General features: G+C 35.0%; 1 protein-coding gene across 1 annotated transcript in view; it reads right to left on the reverse strand.

The window, feature by feature from the left end:
* CSMD1 (CUB and Sushi multiple domains 1) overlaps nucleotides 1-15,643 on the reverse strand; it is a 1,854,468-nt gene that overhangs the window by 313,045 nt on the left and 1,525,780 nt on the right. The window contains exons 27-29 of the mRNA XM_063441118.1: nucleotides 14,777-14,968; nucleotides 9,654-9,792; nucleotides 984-1,171 (exon numbers count right to left, since the gene is read on the reverse strand). Of these exons, the coding sequence (XP_063297188.1) occupies nucleotides 984-1,171; nucleotides 9,654-9,792; nucleotides 14,777-14,968 (519 nt within the window). The remainder of the gene's footprint in view (nucleotides 1-983; nucleotides 1,172-9,653; nucleotides 9,793-14,776; nucleotides 14,969-15,643) is intronic.

Consider the following 15,643-nt stretch of genomic DNA (forward strand, 5'->3'; position numbering starts at 1 on the left):
ATTAGATTGAAATATCTGAATATCAACCAGATTTACTATTGGTAAATATGAGTATGACAAATTTCAAGTACATCTGGTCATTTTCTTGGAATTTTGCCCATCCAGACAAAATCTGGTGATAGTAAATAACCCCTTATCGGCATTAGTAAATCTTACACCTGACCGTAGGTATACATTTAGGCATGATGACATCAACAGTTGGTGTGATGTGACATTTAAGTTTCTATTTATTTTGTGAAAAATTTTCAAATTGGCCCAAAATATTTTTTTTTCCAATTCATAGAAAAAAATGATAAACATAAATGTATTGACATCATTTTAAAGAAACATAGATTTACCTATAAAAAAACCCTCTGTGAAGTCAGAGCTTAACATTCAAGTGTTCATAAATACCTATCTCTGCATAAGCCAAGATATTTGTATTGTATTATCAAAGCTACTTGAAAGCAGTATATAAATTAATCAGTTATCATTGAAATTTTTTGTGTATATGATTTTTTTTATTGTTTCATTAAGTTTGCAGGTGTTAACACTGTATGTCATGCAGATCTATAACTTACATTTTAGGCATTGCACATAATAATAACCAATATAAAATATTATGCATTTAAAGCTCCATAGAGAATTAACATACTTTTTGCTTGTTCAACAATAATGTCACAGTTATAACTTTTCATTTACATTTTGTATCAGCCTAAAGATTAAAGGACAGATTGACATGAAGCTGTAGTAGTGCCTGGAGGTTCCTGACGCTGGCTCACTTTTAGGAGTTAAACTGTTCATGAAGTCTATACTCCACAGCATAAATAACAGTGGAACACAAACAAATTCTAGTTTTTTTTTGGTTCAGAACCTAGACAATTACCCTAGTTTCTAAGGGGTTAATTAATAAATGTTTTGATAAATGACACCTTTCCATGTATTTTTCCTGGTAAAATATTTTTATAAATAATTTTGCATTTTATATGTAATTATTTTAGTACCTTTATATTCTATGGCGAATCCAGACATCCCCACAGATGCATCACTGCGAAATGCAAGGAACAAACTGTTTCCACTGCTCTCTATTCGTTCTGGGGCATGAGATCCTTGATAACTTCCAATTATTGGACTGTTGGAACTTTCACCCTCATATATATGCAGAAAGTCATAACTTGGCTCCATGTTAAAGCTGAAATATATACAACACATTCTAGCTATCAAACAAGCATATAAATAACATATCAATATAAGAATATTCAGGTGAATCACAATCCATTCTTTAAATAATAACATTGTTTTATATAGATATTATTGATTCATTTAAAGAATAGATGAAACAATAGTAACAATTATTGCAAATGTTTAATAATATATTTAAAAAGATCAATAATTTGCAAGAGTTAACCTTCAAATGCCACAGTGCCTTATATTGTGTTGCACACAAGTCTGTTGCTTATTTAAGTTACTTTATATATGTATATTTATAATGAACACTCCAGACACAATGACCACTTCAGTGTACTCTAGTGGTTATGGCGTCAGGAAAGTCCTCATTGTTAGCAGCAAAATCATTTTAGAATAGTGTGTCTTCTTACTGGAGTCTGCTGGGTGCAACTCCCCACCAACACTACTGCCACAGGAAAGCTTTTGCTTAGGAATTTATGTTTGCTCTCTTATGCTAAGCCCTAAAGTGAAGTGATGTCTAATTGGCTGATAGCATCAGCTAATCACCCTTAGCCAATAAGCTTAGTCCTTCACTGTTGGGCTTAGCTCAGACAGAAAACTCCCATCTGTCCTGCAGATGTAGTGGAGGCACAGAGTGGCACATAGTGGTAAGAAGTCAATTGCAACGATTACAGCATTATGATTCTAGGTCAGGGATAGGCAACCTTTCGGCACTCCAGATGTTGTGGACTACATTTCCCATAATTCTCTTACACCCATAATGCTGGCAAAGCATCATGGGAGGTGTAGTCCAAAACATCTGGAGTGCCAAAGGTTGCCTATGCCTGTTCTAGGTCATGAGGAGTGTTCCTTTATAGTCAATTCTTGGTTGGCCTGACAAAAAGTGTTAGCAACTTTAATGATGCAAGATTCAAACTAGGGCTGCATATTCAGTCATCGATGCTCAGAAATACTGTTAATTATGAGAAATGTCTATATTTCTTATTAAACATTTTACAGTTTCTAGTGACACCAAAAATACATCTGTACAGTAACCTGTATAGTCAGTAAAAGGTTTTAAAGTGTTACTCCAATCTGCATGATCATTTCTACTTTTAGAAGTTGTCATGGAGGTAGAAATCTATATTGTACATGTTCAACGTTTCTGCTTGAAATGCTGCACATGCAGAGATATTTGCACTGTTATGTTGTTTTTGGTTCTACATCTGCACCTTTTTTGTTAATCTGATTTTGAGTCATATTCAAGATAATATTTTTTTTGGTTTAATCCAGTTACTGAATGACAGTTTCCAGAATTTTGTGCCAGCTCTTTACTATAATAAGCTATAAGAAGGAAATATACCTCATGCTCCGAGTTCATGGTAATCTAGTATTCACTCCTTAATAGATGAGAAAAGACAATTAAACATATCTTAAATCCCTACTAAGAATACATGACTGACATTTATTAAATTAACCTCTTCAGTTCTGTGTCATGACTATTTGCTGCAGCCCTAAAACAAAAACAAATAGATAAGTATAGTTATCATGGCGTTGAGTGCCCTAGATGTCCATTGTTAATTGAATTGGACATTATTTTCTAGTTTTGCAATTATTTGGTAAAGTAAAATTGAAAAATAATTCTCTGGTATTGTGAAAAAAACTCTTAATGTGTTTATTACGGTATTGGGGATGTAATCCAAAGATGCTCTTAATGTGTTCCTTGGTCTGTGGTACAACAAAGTTGCAGACGCACCTCTTCATATGTTGATTTTGGAGCAGTGAATTGTTCAAAACATGTGTGTGCATTTGCCCAGTTATCCTACCCTTTGCATGAAGATTACAACAATGTATGGGCCCAGAAGGGATTGAGAAACAGATGGTGCAGGCCATATTTCAATGGAAGTTTTGAAGGCACACGTGGTTGCTGAAACCATCATAAAAGATTAGGACGATACCAATGATAAGAATGAAGACACATGTAAAAATGAGGAAGCTTATGCTGAACTAATTAAATTTTGAAACTGTAAGAGCCTGTATTTAATATTAAAGGAGGCAACTGATGATGGAAGAAAAGAACATTAAATGTTAAGAGATTAATATGCAGGCAAGGGAAAGACCAGAACAGTCAGTTTATATGCTGAATTAAAATCCCTTCAGAAAGGCATATATGAGTGCGTGGTGGACTATATTATAAGAGCAAGAACAGCCATAACAGCACTGAGAAATGTTGAAGAAACACAAAATGACAATTTGAAAAGTGCAATGATCCTAAAAGTTTTGCCAGAATCATTCAAGCCATTTGGAGTTCATATTATGCAAGGTGATGGAAACTTATTTTTTGTAGAGTTTAAGACACAATGAAGAAGTTTTGAAGACACCAAAAAGTACTGTGATGCAAATGGTGTTAGAGTGTTAAAAGTCAGCAATGTGACTTCTAGATTCGAAATGATAGATCATTTTAACATTACTGGTTATAATTGTAGTCAAAGAGGGCAAAGAGCCAGAGCATGGCCCGGTTATCAAAATAAGGTTCAGTCATTGTGGTGTAACACATAGAGATACACATAGTAGGTGCAAGAAAATAGATCATGTTAAACAAGCAGCACATAATGATGATAACAGATCTAAACTAGCTTACAGATACATTTTCAGAATAAGAAATAACTGGTGTGCCCCGAAAAGGACTAACAGTCAACACAGGGACCACATCCCACATAATCGCTAATATCAAAAAATTCTAAATCTTTGGTAACACTTTTAGGTCAGAGATACACGAACATGAAGTTTACAGATGGGAAAAAGGCTGATGTGTGCCTGCTTAAGAATAAGGGAAATAGAGTGCAAGCAACCTTAAAGAAGGCATGGTAGATACCTTACTACCCTTCATTTCTCTATAGTGGTAGCAATAAGGAATGATGCACCAGTTCACTTTAGACAACGCAATGAGCTAATCTGCAAAATACAATACAACAATATAAGTTGTATTCAGTCCAGTGCCTAAGGGGAGGTCTAATCCTCATATGCTCATCGCGGGACAGATGACGGAACAGAGCTTCAACCCAGTGTCAAAAAACATAGGCGCTGGGAAAAGGTAAGTAAATAAAGGGTTTTTAACACTTTATTTACTTGGGAGGGGTGGGGGGCGCGATGGAGTGGGGAGGCAGAGGGATCGGTAGTGCCAGGAATACAGCTTTGTATTCCTGGCACTACAGTATTCCTTTAAGGATAAAGTTAGTAAGTCAAATTTAAACTGGAGCTGGTGCATACTGACTTGTCCCATGAGCCATAAGAAAATAATGGTTTCAATTATGCCACAGCATTCACTTGTATACCTCTTGAAATGAAAATATGATGCAGCCTATAAAAAATGTATTGCAGACACAGCTCCATCTGAAAATATAACATGTATCTGACAATGGTATTGCGTTCATGACTGAGAGTTTTAGGTCATAGCTTAACAAACAAGGTATTAGACATGAGACCTCAGCACCTTACACAACCCATCAAAATGAAACTGCCGAGAGAAATTGGAGAACACCACTTGACATGGCACGAAGTCTACTTTTCAAAAGTGAATTGCCAGATGAATTATGGACATAAACAGTAATAACTGCAAATAAGATCCAAAAGAAGTGCTTTAATACTGTCTAGCAAACCAACACCATATTATCCGTTAACAGGCAAACAATCTATCCTTCCAGAAATGAACAGTTTGGGTCAGAATGTTTTACATATAAATATAACAGGAAAGAGGTTACATTCAAAGCGTGAAAGAGGAATATTTGTTGGATATGACAAGAACAGTCTTTCATATCTAGTGTATTATACTGACACCATAAAAGTACTGAAATACTTGTGACATTTATTACAAAGAAAGCTGCTGAAAGGAAAACTCGGGCTGATCTATTACATGATGAACTAGATTCCCACAGAGAGAGTAATATACTTTCTAAATCGAAAACAAGCAATGTAGAGCTGGAGTGTTCAGATGAGATTCAAGCTTCAGAAAGGAAGGATAATGGTCAAAACATGGATGATCATGTTACTGTTGCACTAAAAGAAATAGGAAAGTGCCTCAGTACTTAAGAGACTGTTCAGATTTCAAAATTAATGGCCATGCATTAACAAACATTGATGAATTGTACAGGGTGTTTGAAATACCACAAACCTTAAAGGGTGCTATAAACTCACATCAGTCACAACTGTGCTCTAGTGCTATAAAAGAGAACATGGTTTAACTAAGAGAAAATAACGTGTACTTTGAGTACTTTACTAGAAGGTAATCTTTAAGTTTAAGTCCATGGATGTATGCAATAAAGAACAAAACTGATGGATCAAACATATAATACCAGATGTGTTGCTAAAGATTACAATCTAGTAAAACTACTTAGTTATGAAGAAATTTTTTCTTCAACAGCTTACTTACACACTCCAGTTGGTGGTGAAAAATATGTAAAACAAACAAAAGGTTTGAAGTCAAGTCCAAACAGATTTTAAAAAAATAGTTAAATTAAGTACTATAAAACAATTCAAGTGAAAAGATAGGGTTTAGGGCATTTTGGTCGCATGCATTTTGGTCGCATGCATTTTGGTCGAGGCAATCTGGTCGCCATGCATTTTGGTCGCATGGCATTGTGATTGCATGGATTTTTTTCGCCATTTTTACCATAACAAAAAATATTTTTTTTATTGGTTTTGAACATATTTTAAGGTTGAATATAGTTAGGGAAGTAGTTTTGAGTGATTCCTGAAGTTTTTAAAAAATTTCAGTATGGCAGTTATTTGAATTCTACTTAGCGAATACAGTATACTAGTTCAATATAGTTATTAAATATTTGGGTGAGATTACGTTTTTTTGTCACTGATTTCGGTCTACCAAAGTTACACAGAATGAGCGCACAATTGTAACCCGTAACCCGGAACCCACTACCCCTAACCCTATCCCTAACCCTATCCCTAACCCTAACCCTAACCCTAACCCTCTAACCCTAACCCTAACCCTCTAACCCTAACCCTTACCCTAAGATAGTGACACCTTATATTACCCAAATCTGGCCCTTACCCTAAGATATTGACACCTTATATTACCCAAATGACACCTTATATCAAAATGCGGCCAAAATGAATGGCGACCAAATTGCATGCGATCAAAATGCACAAACAGTGTAATTCGACCAATTTGTCACGACCAAAATGCATGCGACCAAATTGCATGCGATCAAAATGGTTGATATGAAAAGATAGTCGTACACGATCACTGCATGATCACTGCATGTATGCTAAACAGTATGGAAATGAAAGAGTAATTCTATGGGTAGATGATCTCATTATAAGTGCCAGTGGTAAAACTATACTCATGAAAGTAAAGGAAATGCTTGCAATCAAATCCAAGATCTTGGCAGTGCTGTCTAGTAAAGAAGAACACTACAGATCAAGGATACTAGAAAAGTTCAGTATGACAGATTGTAAACCTATAAAACAACTTTTAGTCACAGCTAAACATACTATTGATAAGGGATATGCTACAAGGAGTGTAACCAAGGCTTCAAGCTGTAAGAATATTGTTAGAAAGATGTTAATTGGACCTCTGATGTGAATGATAGTAGACGCATAACCGGATACTATTTTAATTTTACAGCAAATAATCTACTGACTGCATGTAAGTCTAAGGAACAGTCTATTGTAGCATTGTACTCATGAGGAGATGATAACATGGCTTTAGCTGCAACTATACAAGAGTGTTTGTTACCTTATGTAGTGTTTCAGGGGAATGGGTAATCAATGTTAATAAGAACTATTACAAGTCAAGGACCAACAGTTTGTCGCCCAGGAAACAAATATATTGATATTAAATGCCACTTCACCTGACCAAAAGCAATGAAGGTGTTATTGGCCTTGCTTACTGTACAACCCACAGTATGATAGCAGATAGTATGACTAAGCCAGCAACAGAAATATTAGAAAAAATTGAAATAAACTGAAATAAAGTTATTTGTTTGGAATATAAATTATACTTAAAATGTTTATTGTAATTAACACCTACAAGAGTAAGTGAAGGTGTTGGTACATAATCTGAAGGTGTCCTCAATGTGTTCATTTGCTTGTGGTACAATAAAGTTGTAGCCCTGCCTCTTTCTCTGTTGAGTGTGGAGCAGTGTGGTGTGTTCCTCCATTATATTGTGCAGTTATGTGTCCTCGTATCCTCCCCTTTGTATACAGGCCCCATCAAGCAGAATAATCTTGCAGAATGCATGTCCAGTTAAAACCATAGTATAGTTGTAGTCAAAGAGAAATATTAAAAAAAAATCACTACTATCAAGTATAAAAGTTGAAGTTAGCTAAAAAATCACATAAAATAGGGTTTATAAGACATACTGAGGAGCAAAGTTGAAGGACTAGATAAGTCTATTTTATAAATAGATTGCTGCCCAGTATTACAGTATTTTATATTTTCATTCTTTAAGCTATCCAGTATTTTCAGATATATTGGAGACTTACAGAATACCCCCCCCTTATAATTACTGTCTTGTAATACATCCTACAGATTGTGTAGAAGCACATTTTTTGTCAGAGAGTAGATCATGAGCAGACTCTGAGCCCTGAGTTAATTATATCACTGTATGTATTAAAAGAAAATTATATACCTTGGGGAGACCCCATAATCCAGAAAATCTGAGAAATACTCCAAATTCACAGGGGTACCACAACCCAACTTTGTTCGTAAAATTTGAAAAATATTTTCACTTCATGTTGTATGCACATTCATTTTGTGTGAAAAAAACAAAAACACATTAAATGAAGAATTAAAAAGAAAGAAAAAAATGTATTTAGATCCCATGATAACTATTTACAGCTCTTAAATATGAATGCACAAAAAGCAACCATGGAACAATGGTTTGTGGTGCGTATGCATGTGCAAAGTATCTTAAGAAAATGGCATCACATCTGCTTTAGGGTGCAGTGGAAGTATATTGTTTTTACTTTCATCTGTTTCTCATATCATTTTAGTATATTTCAATGTTGTTTACTAAAGTAAAAAAAAAAAAAAAAAAAAAAAACTGTCACCACCCAGAAACCTGTTTCTTAAATATTCCTGGTATTGCTACTGAATGACAGTCAATTGAGGGTATACCATGCCAAAAGTATATGTTTAATTAAATGTTTACATTTTATGTATGTGTTAAAGATATTATGGTAGCATTCAACTGCACTATAGTAAATTTAATCATAAAAATGGAAAGAAAAAGTGTGCAAAGTATAATGTTAAAGTGTGCAGTTAAATCAATAATATTGATTTACCAAGTAAAGAGAATTATCCCAGTTATCAACTGGCCCTTGAAACCAACATAACACAGGATTGCTCTATAATACATGCCAATGTTTACTGCTCAAGATAAATGTTTCTTCAATGCATTGACAAGTATAGGCGAAATTGGGAATGTGTGAGTAATGAAGTGGTTGAGCCATTGTCTCGTTGAAAGTTGTTGATGTAAAAAAACCTTGTCATATTATAATGACAAAAAAAATTATGAAGGGTGGAAGAGAATGTTTTATCAATATTACATGGTAGAATTAAACAGCTCAGTAAATCACATGTAAAGATGGGATCCTAATGAATTTCCTACTGAGAATCAAATATTAATATAGTGAGCAACAATGGATCTTTTATCTCTTACATTAAATGAAGACTGTCCAAATTCTCTCATGAAGTGCTATGTTGGAAAACATTCAACAAAAAAATGTATTCAACGATCTAAGGTTAAAAATAAATATTGTTATTGTTAAAATGTTCTTTAATGTAGTTAGACAATTGACTTCCCCATTTTTTAAAATGAAAGCAGAAAATATATATATATAATGATTAGCTGTAATCCAGCCCCAGGAAATATATCTCACTGCAATGAAAGTCATTGGCTGTGATGTCTTCTACCTAATCCATCTCAAGGAGAAGTATTGAGAACATAGAACACATGGATACCAGTCACCTTGGCCTGCCTATCATATGCTTCTCCCAAAGAAGCACTGAATAAAAAAATAACCCTGGCCACTTTTAATGCTGAATGTGAGGCCTTAAATGTTCAAATTGTTTAGCGTCATGATGTAAAATACAGAGTGCACTGAAGTAACTACAAAGAAAATTCAATAGTTACCATATAAATGGTATTGCAGGGTATGTGATATTAATTATATCCAATAGTTTTTCTTCCCAAGTGTCCCAGTGAAACCGTGTTATAGCATTGTTAGGGGATGGTTGCCTCAACGCCAATTCATATCTTTTGTATTTACTTTTATCATGTTCATTTGAATATGATTGCATTTTATGTGGATAAAGTTGTGTTGTACAGCAGCTTTTCTATGTAATGGTTTATTGAAAAAAAAGACATACTTCCCGTTTTGCATATACACTACTTGAGATTCATTGCGACGCCTTAATTGAATTATTGTCATGTTCAGATTCCACATTTAATTTTTGTATCCGAAATATGCACATATAAAAGTAGTACCTTTTGAATATCAGGGCAATGACAAAGTCTGGATTTACTTTTATTCTCCAGTCACATTCTTTTCCTGGAGGATAGGGTTGAGGGTAGTTAGGTGATAAGATAACACCCGCTGGGCCTGTCAGATTTCCACCACATGCAGCTGTCACAACAAGACAAGAGGAAACAGAAAGTATCAAATGTTAAACAGAACAATACAAAATTTCATAACAATGAAAATAAAACAAAATAATCATTCCTTTATTTAATTATTAATTCTAGATACCTTCCAGTCTGAATTTAGGTTTGAATTATTTATGCATTCTGCTAAAACTGTCTAAAATTAAAGGGTGACTGATCCACATGTTACCATAAATTACTGCACAGTGAGAGAATAGCACATACTGTACATTAATGAAATGTTTATGATACATAAAAACCTCAGTACATTTACAATCAGCGGAGCCTAATCTTATTATATGCGATAAGTTAGGATGTAACAATGAAATGCGAAATTATGTATGAGAAACTATTTACAGGGCAGTGTAAGTTTAATTGGCAATGCATTGTGTAAGAATTAATTTTTATTTTTTGTATGCTTAAGTGGAAAATGGTAGGATATATATATATATATATATATATATATATATATGTGTGTATATATATATATATATATATATATATATATATATATTTGGGAGGGGGAGGGGAGTAACTAAATGGTTTGTTTTGATTTTTCTTTTCTGTTGCCAGTGTCTAGTCAGTTTAAAACATTCAGATTACCTCAAATACACAGCTATTGTATTATAGTATGTGTGGTTGTTATTTAGCTTGTTTACATATTCAACATACCACATTTGCAAATATTTCTCTAAATACGTGTCTCTGACCCTAAATGCTTGTTACGCAGTAATATGATTTTTTGGTTATTTTAACAGTATTTTACTTTTATCAATTGTTTATTGTTGCTGTTTGGAAAGTGTTGACCATTAACCTTATATTTATGTGCATTTATATTTTTTAATTCATAAATATGAATGAAGTAAGTATAGTTTTTGATAGACAGTGTTGTTCATGGTTTATTAATGCCAATTATTTTCAACCATTCTTAAACCTTGTTTAAAAATCTACAAGATTAATTTTGGCATATTCAGCAGCTCCAACTAGCTGAATGAGGTCTCTTATACAAAAAAAAACGGTCTCGTGTGGCATAGACACAACTATGAAATGCTGTTGCAGGAAACTGAGGCCAGAAAACACATATGAGACTGGAAGCAGGTTTCTCAGGAAGCAAACAACATTTATTCAGTAGCCAGCCTCAGGCTTGTGTCTAAAGGGGGCTGAGAGTCCCACCAAAGGTTTACAGCATTTTTATATCAACATGATGCAGATTATACGTAAGCAAGATATTCAGAGGTAATTCCCATACTGCGGCAATTAATAACCAATTAGCAAGCTCTAATTGTATTTCTATGCATTTACTACTGTACTACGTATTAACATTCCTAACATTCCAACACACGCTTACTAGGCTTGATGGATCCTAACATTTCAGTGATGTCTAACTCAATGCTATATATGTATTATAAAGACTTATAAAGACTACTAACTTATTTGTTTTATCATCTCTAATTATTTTAACGTAAGTATTAGATCTAAATGACTTTATTATTTCTCATTTTAACATTTAAATGACTGAATTTAAAGTATAATATAATACAAAACTTGAAAGTGGAGAGTGCACAAAACAGTGTCAATTCAAAATATATACTTACACGTGGAAAAAAGAAAAATACATAATAGTGCAACCTCTGGGCTAACATAGTAAGTTTAAATACATGGAAAAAAAATATATTGTGGGTAGATAACACCACAGAGGATATATATATACATAACACACTCAACATCAATGCACCAACACAGGAGAATGTTACAACTCCTATGCTTGCTGAACTGTTTGAAATGACAGAGGCACTGTAGAATATTTTCAAATGTAAACTAATTTGATTTATGTTCGTTTCCAATCTGCTACCATTACACAAGAACAAAAGAACACATTCATTGAAAATGAAATTGGTACTTCACATGTTAAAGGGACAGCTAAAACAATTTTAGCTAAATAAAGCAGATTTGGTGTATAGATCATGCCTCTGAAGTCTCACTGCTGAATTCTCTGCCATTTAGGAGTTAAATCACCTCCCTAACTGTGACTGACACTGCCTGCATTAAAAAAAAAAATCGTTTCATTTTCAATCAGATGTTAACTTTTTTTTATCTCCTGCTCTGTAAACTGAACTTCAGTCACACACAGGAGGCTTCTGCAATGTCTAGAAAGTAGTTGTGTAGCTAACACGGTCACAGGATGGGCCACTGACACATGGAAGTGACAGGAGGGGGAATTGAGACACATGGATTGACACATAGAGGGATTGGGGAAGGGAATGACACAAGAAATGGACTGTGGGTGATTTACACACATGGAAAGGATTGGGGGGATTTAGAAACATGGAAGGGACTGGGGATTGAGACACATGGAAGGGACTGGGGGGGGTTGAGGGACATGGAGGGACTGGAGGGGATGGTATTGACATATGGAGGGACAGGGGGGATTGACACATGGAGGGACTGGGTGGAGAATTGACACACGTGGAGGGGCAAGAGGGTAAATTGGCACATGGAAGGGACAGGGCATGTAATTTACACATGGAGGGGCTGGGGGGATGAGACACATGAAAGAGCTGGATGGGGTTGATGCACATTGGGGTGCTCTCATGTAATTATTGCACTGGGGTCTGTGTTTTCTAGTTACGCCTCTGCTAGCAAACTATTAACAATGCAGAAGATAAGAAATTCTAAATTAAACAGAATTTGCAATAAAGGAAGTTTAAACATTAGATCTCACTGTCACAAACGCACCCTACTCCAAGAGTGTGCGTGACATAGTTGTGGTGGTGAAAGGGTTAAAGTTAACTATTTGTCTGCACTAGACCGGAAATAATGATAAATTCCCACTTAACACCATCCACACTTAACCATAATAATATAAATATTACTATTTTAATGCTGCCCCCACCAAGACAATTTATAAATGGGGTGCCTTGGTCCCCCAGACAACTGAATAATAAACACCCACCAAATACAACTTAGCACAATATTTAAGCAACTGTGAAACACTAATTAGTCTCTTATGGTAACGTGATTCTTTACCAAACAAAGGCAGAACTTATTAAAGCAATATTTATTATGAGCAAAAAATAGTCACAATGCATACAAAAATATAGATGACAATCAAATTAGTTATATCAACTACAGATAGACACAAAATGGATACAATAACAGAAGTCCTAATCACTTACTCCTCAGGTTTTCAAAATAAAGCTTCTGCCCAGGGGGTCTCAGGCAAGGACAATACGCAAATACAATATTTTGGCCCCAAGCAAGTACAATATACATCTCAGTATCATTGGATATTTAAATATATTTTTCATTAATATTATCACAAAATACATAAAAAAGTCAATTGCATACATTACACTCAACATAGGTATTGGCTTGATGCGGGTTACACAAAAAGGATAAACAAAGCATATACAACAGTCAATCTGTCAATACATACTATCTTAATATAGTGATAAACCCAAATTACAAATAATAACCTGCACCCTTCCCCCATCTGCCCAACTTCCTCACCAATCCCCCCGTAATCCTAAATTAAGGGGATACTCCAATTCCACATGTTAAGCATCATCTCCAACCGTATCTTAGAGGAAAAGCCCTAGAACATAAAAAAAAACTCTATATAGATAAGAGTGAGGAAATATTCTAAATGCTGTAAAAATGGAAAACCCAGGAAGATGGGGTATATCCGGGTCACAAACCCTCAATACCCATGAACCACAAACACAAACATCTCACATACATAGTTCCGAAATTCCGTGGGGAGGTGAGCTGATGAGTAGCCTAAACTATCATTGGATATATACCCTGTCGATTACCAAGCCTGGCCCAAAGGTGAAGATAAGGCGTACCTATAGACAATAAGTGAACACCCCCTTGTTTTCCAGTCAACATCAATCCAAATAGAAACATTTGGTTCTATCTCCTCTCATGTCTTGCCACAAAAATAATAATTGCATCTATGAATGTGTTACCATTTTTCAATTCCATAGTTATGTCACACTTCTTACTTGTGGACCAATATAGCAGACATCACAATCCCGCCCAACAGCATAGGTTACGCCACCCATGTTTAGGCTTGATTAGAAGACTGTGCTTGTCCCATTCTAAATATGATAAAAATAAGGCTTAATTATTAATCTGTAGGTAAGTACTAATGTTTCTTTTGGATATGATACTGGAACACAAGGCTACTCGCCATAAACATATCAAAGGATCCCCTATCTAAGAGGGAATCTAGACATATGTCAAATTAGAGAGTTCATTTATATTTAAACCAGATTTCCATGCCTCTTATGTGTGACTTCTCACATTTTACAGAGTAGCTCTGTTGGGGTCCCAGCTTCAAAGTGGAATTTAGGCTGTAAACCTTCTTCCCTCCCATACAATCAAATTAACACCTGTTGGAATTGATAATACCACCTCTACCAAGCAGCTAGTTTATCTATGCACTGCACATATTACAATAAATGACAATATTCCATAGTGCAACAATGAATTATGCACCCTTGCTGTGACACTCACTTTCCAGGAAGTATTTAGAAGACTGTGTAAGCCACATCTAGGGTAAGTGTGGCCAGGGCTGCATTAACAAAGTGATTTAACTTCTAAAGAGCAGATAATTGAGCAGTGAGACTGCAGGGGCATGTTCTATACACCAAAACTGTTTCATTAAGCTAAAGTTGTTTTGGTGACTATAGTATCCCTTAAATGCAAACAGTAAATACATATAAATAATTGTATTATTATTATTGCTGGTTAGTCTTATTATTGGATGTATGTGCAACTGAGCTGGATACAAGGTGGGTTATTTTCAGTGGAATCAAAAAAATATGCATTTTCATAGGTTCTTCATTCTTAAAATTATGCATTCATCATTCAAGGTCCTTTTTCATCCAGTGGTGCAGTCAAACAGTACAAGAATCTCATATTACATTTATAAAACATGCTTTTCATTTTTATAACATTACCTATGCAAGTTGGTGGATCTGGCTGCCAAAAAAATCGATTATTTAGTTGTACACATGTGATTCTGTCTTCCCCTTGAAGCTGATATCCAGGATCACACTGAAAAGTTATCGTGTCTCCAGGCTCCTTGCTATCTCCATATCTGGAGCCATTCTGAGGTATTCCAGGGTCATTACATGTTGATGCAACAGAAGCTGAAAAAAAGATAAATTATATACATGATGTCTTTCATCAACAATAATGCAAGTATATAAGTAAATTACCACAAAGCACATATAATAACAACTTTATAGACCTTAAAGAGTTACTCCAAGAACCATGGCCACTTTGGTGATTTGAAGTGGTCATGGTGCCTGGAGTCTATAGTGGTTTGCTTTGAAACACTGCATACACAGATACCCTTAACTGCTGGCCATGTATCTTTATCTTCTGGCAGCATCATTGGGGCGTTTTAAGTCAGTCTAGAAAAGCCTGGGACAGAATGTCAGTCATTGGCTGACAGCGAAAAGCTGATGCTCTCAGCCAGTGTTCTACCTGCAGAAGTTTGAAGCATGTCACCAGACCACCAGGGATCAAATGAGCCAGACAGGGACCAGGGTAAAAGGCTAAATCATTGCTCATCGATTTGCTCAATTACCGGGGAAACGGCCACGGTAATCCTCGCATCATAACCATTATAGCAGACTGAAGTGGTTATGATTATTGCAGTAACCCAATAAATATACACATTTGTACATATACCTACAATTATTAACATACATGATGCCAGCATTCCATGCAATAGGAATTGTATTAACTATAGGAAAAAAATACAATAAATATAATTAATCTGTATATCTGTAATTTGTTATATTACATGCCAAGCATAA

This window comes from Pelobates fuscus, chromosome 2 (genome assembly GCF_036172605.1).
Source record: "Pelobates fuscus isolate aPelFus1 chromosome 2, aPelFus1.pri, whole genome shotgun sequence".
Taxonomy (NCBI): domain Eukaryota; kingdom Metazoa; phylum Chordata; class Amphibia; order Anura; family Pelobatidae; genus Pelobates; species Pelobates fuscus.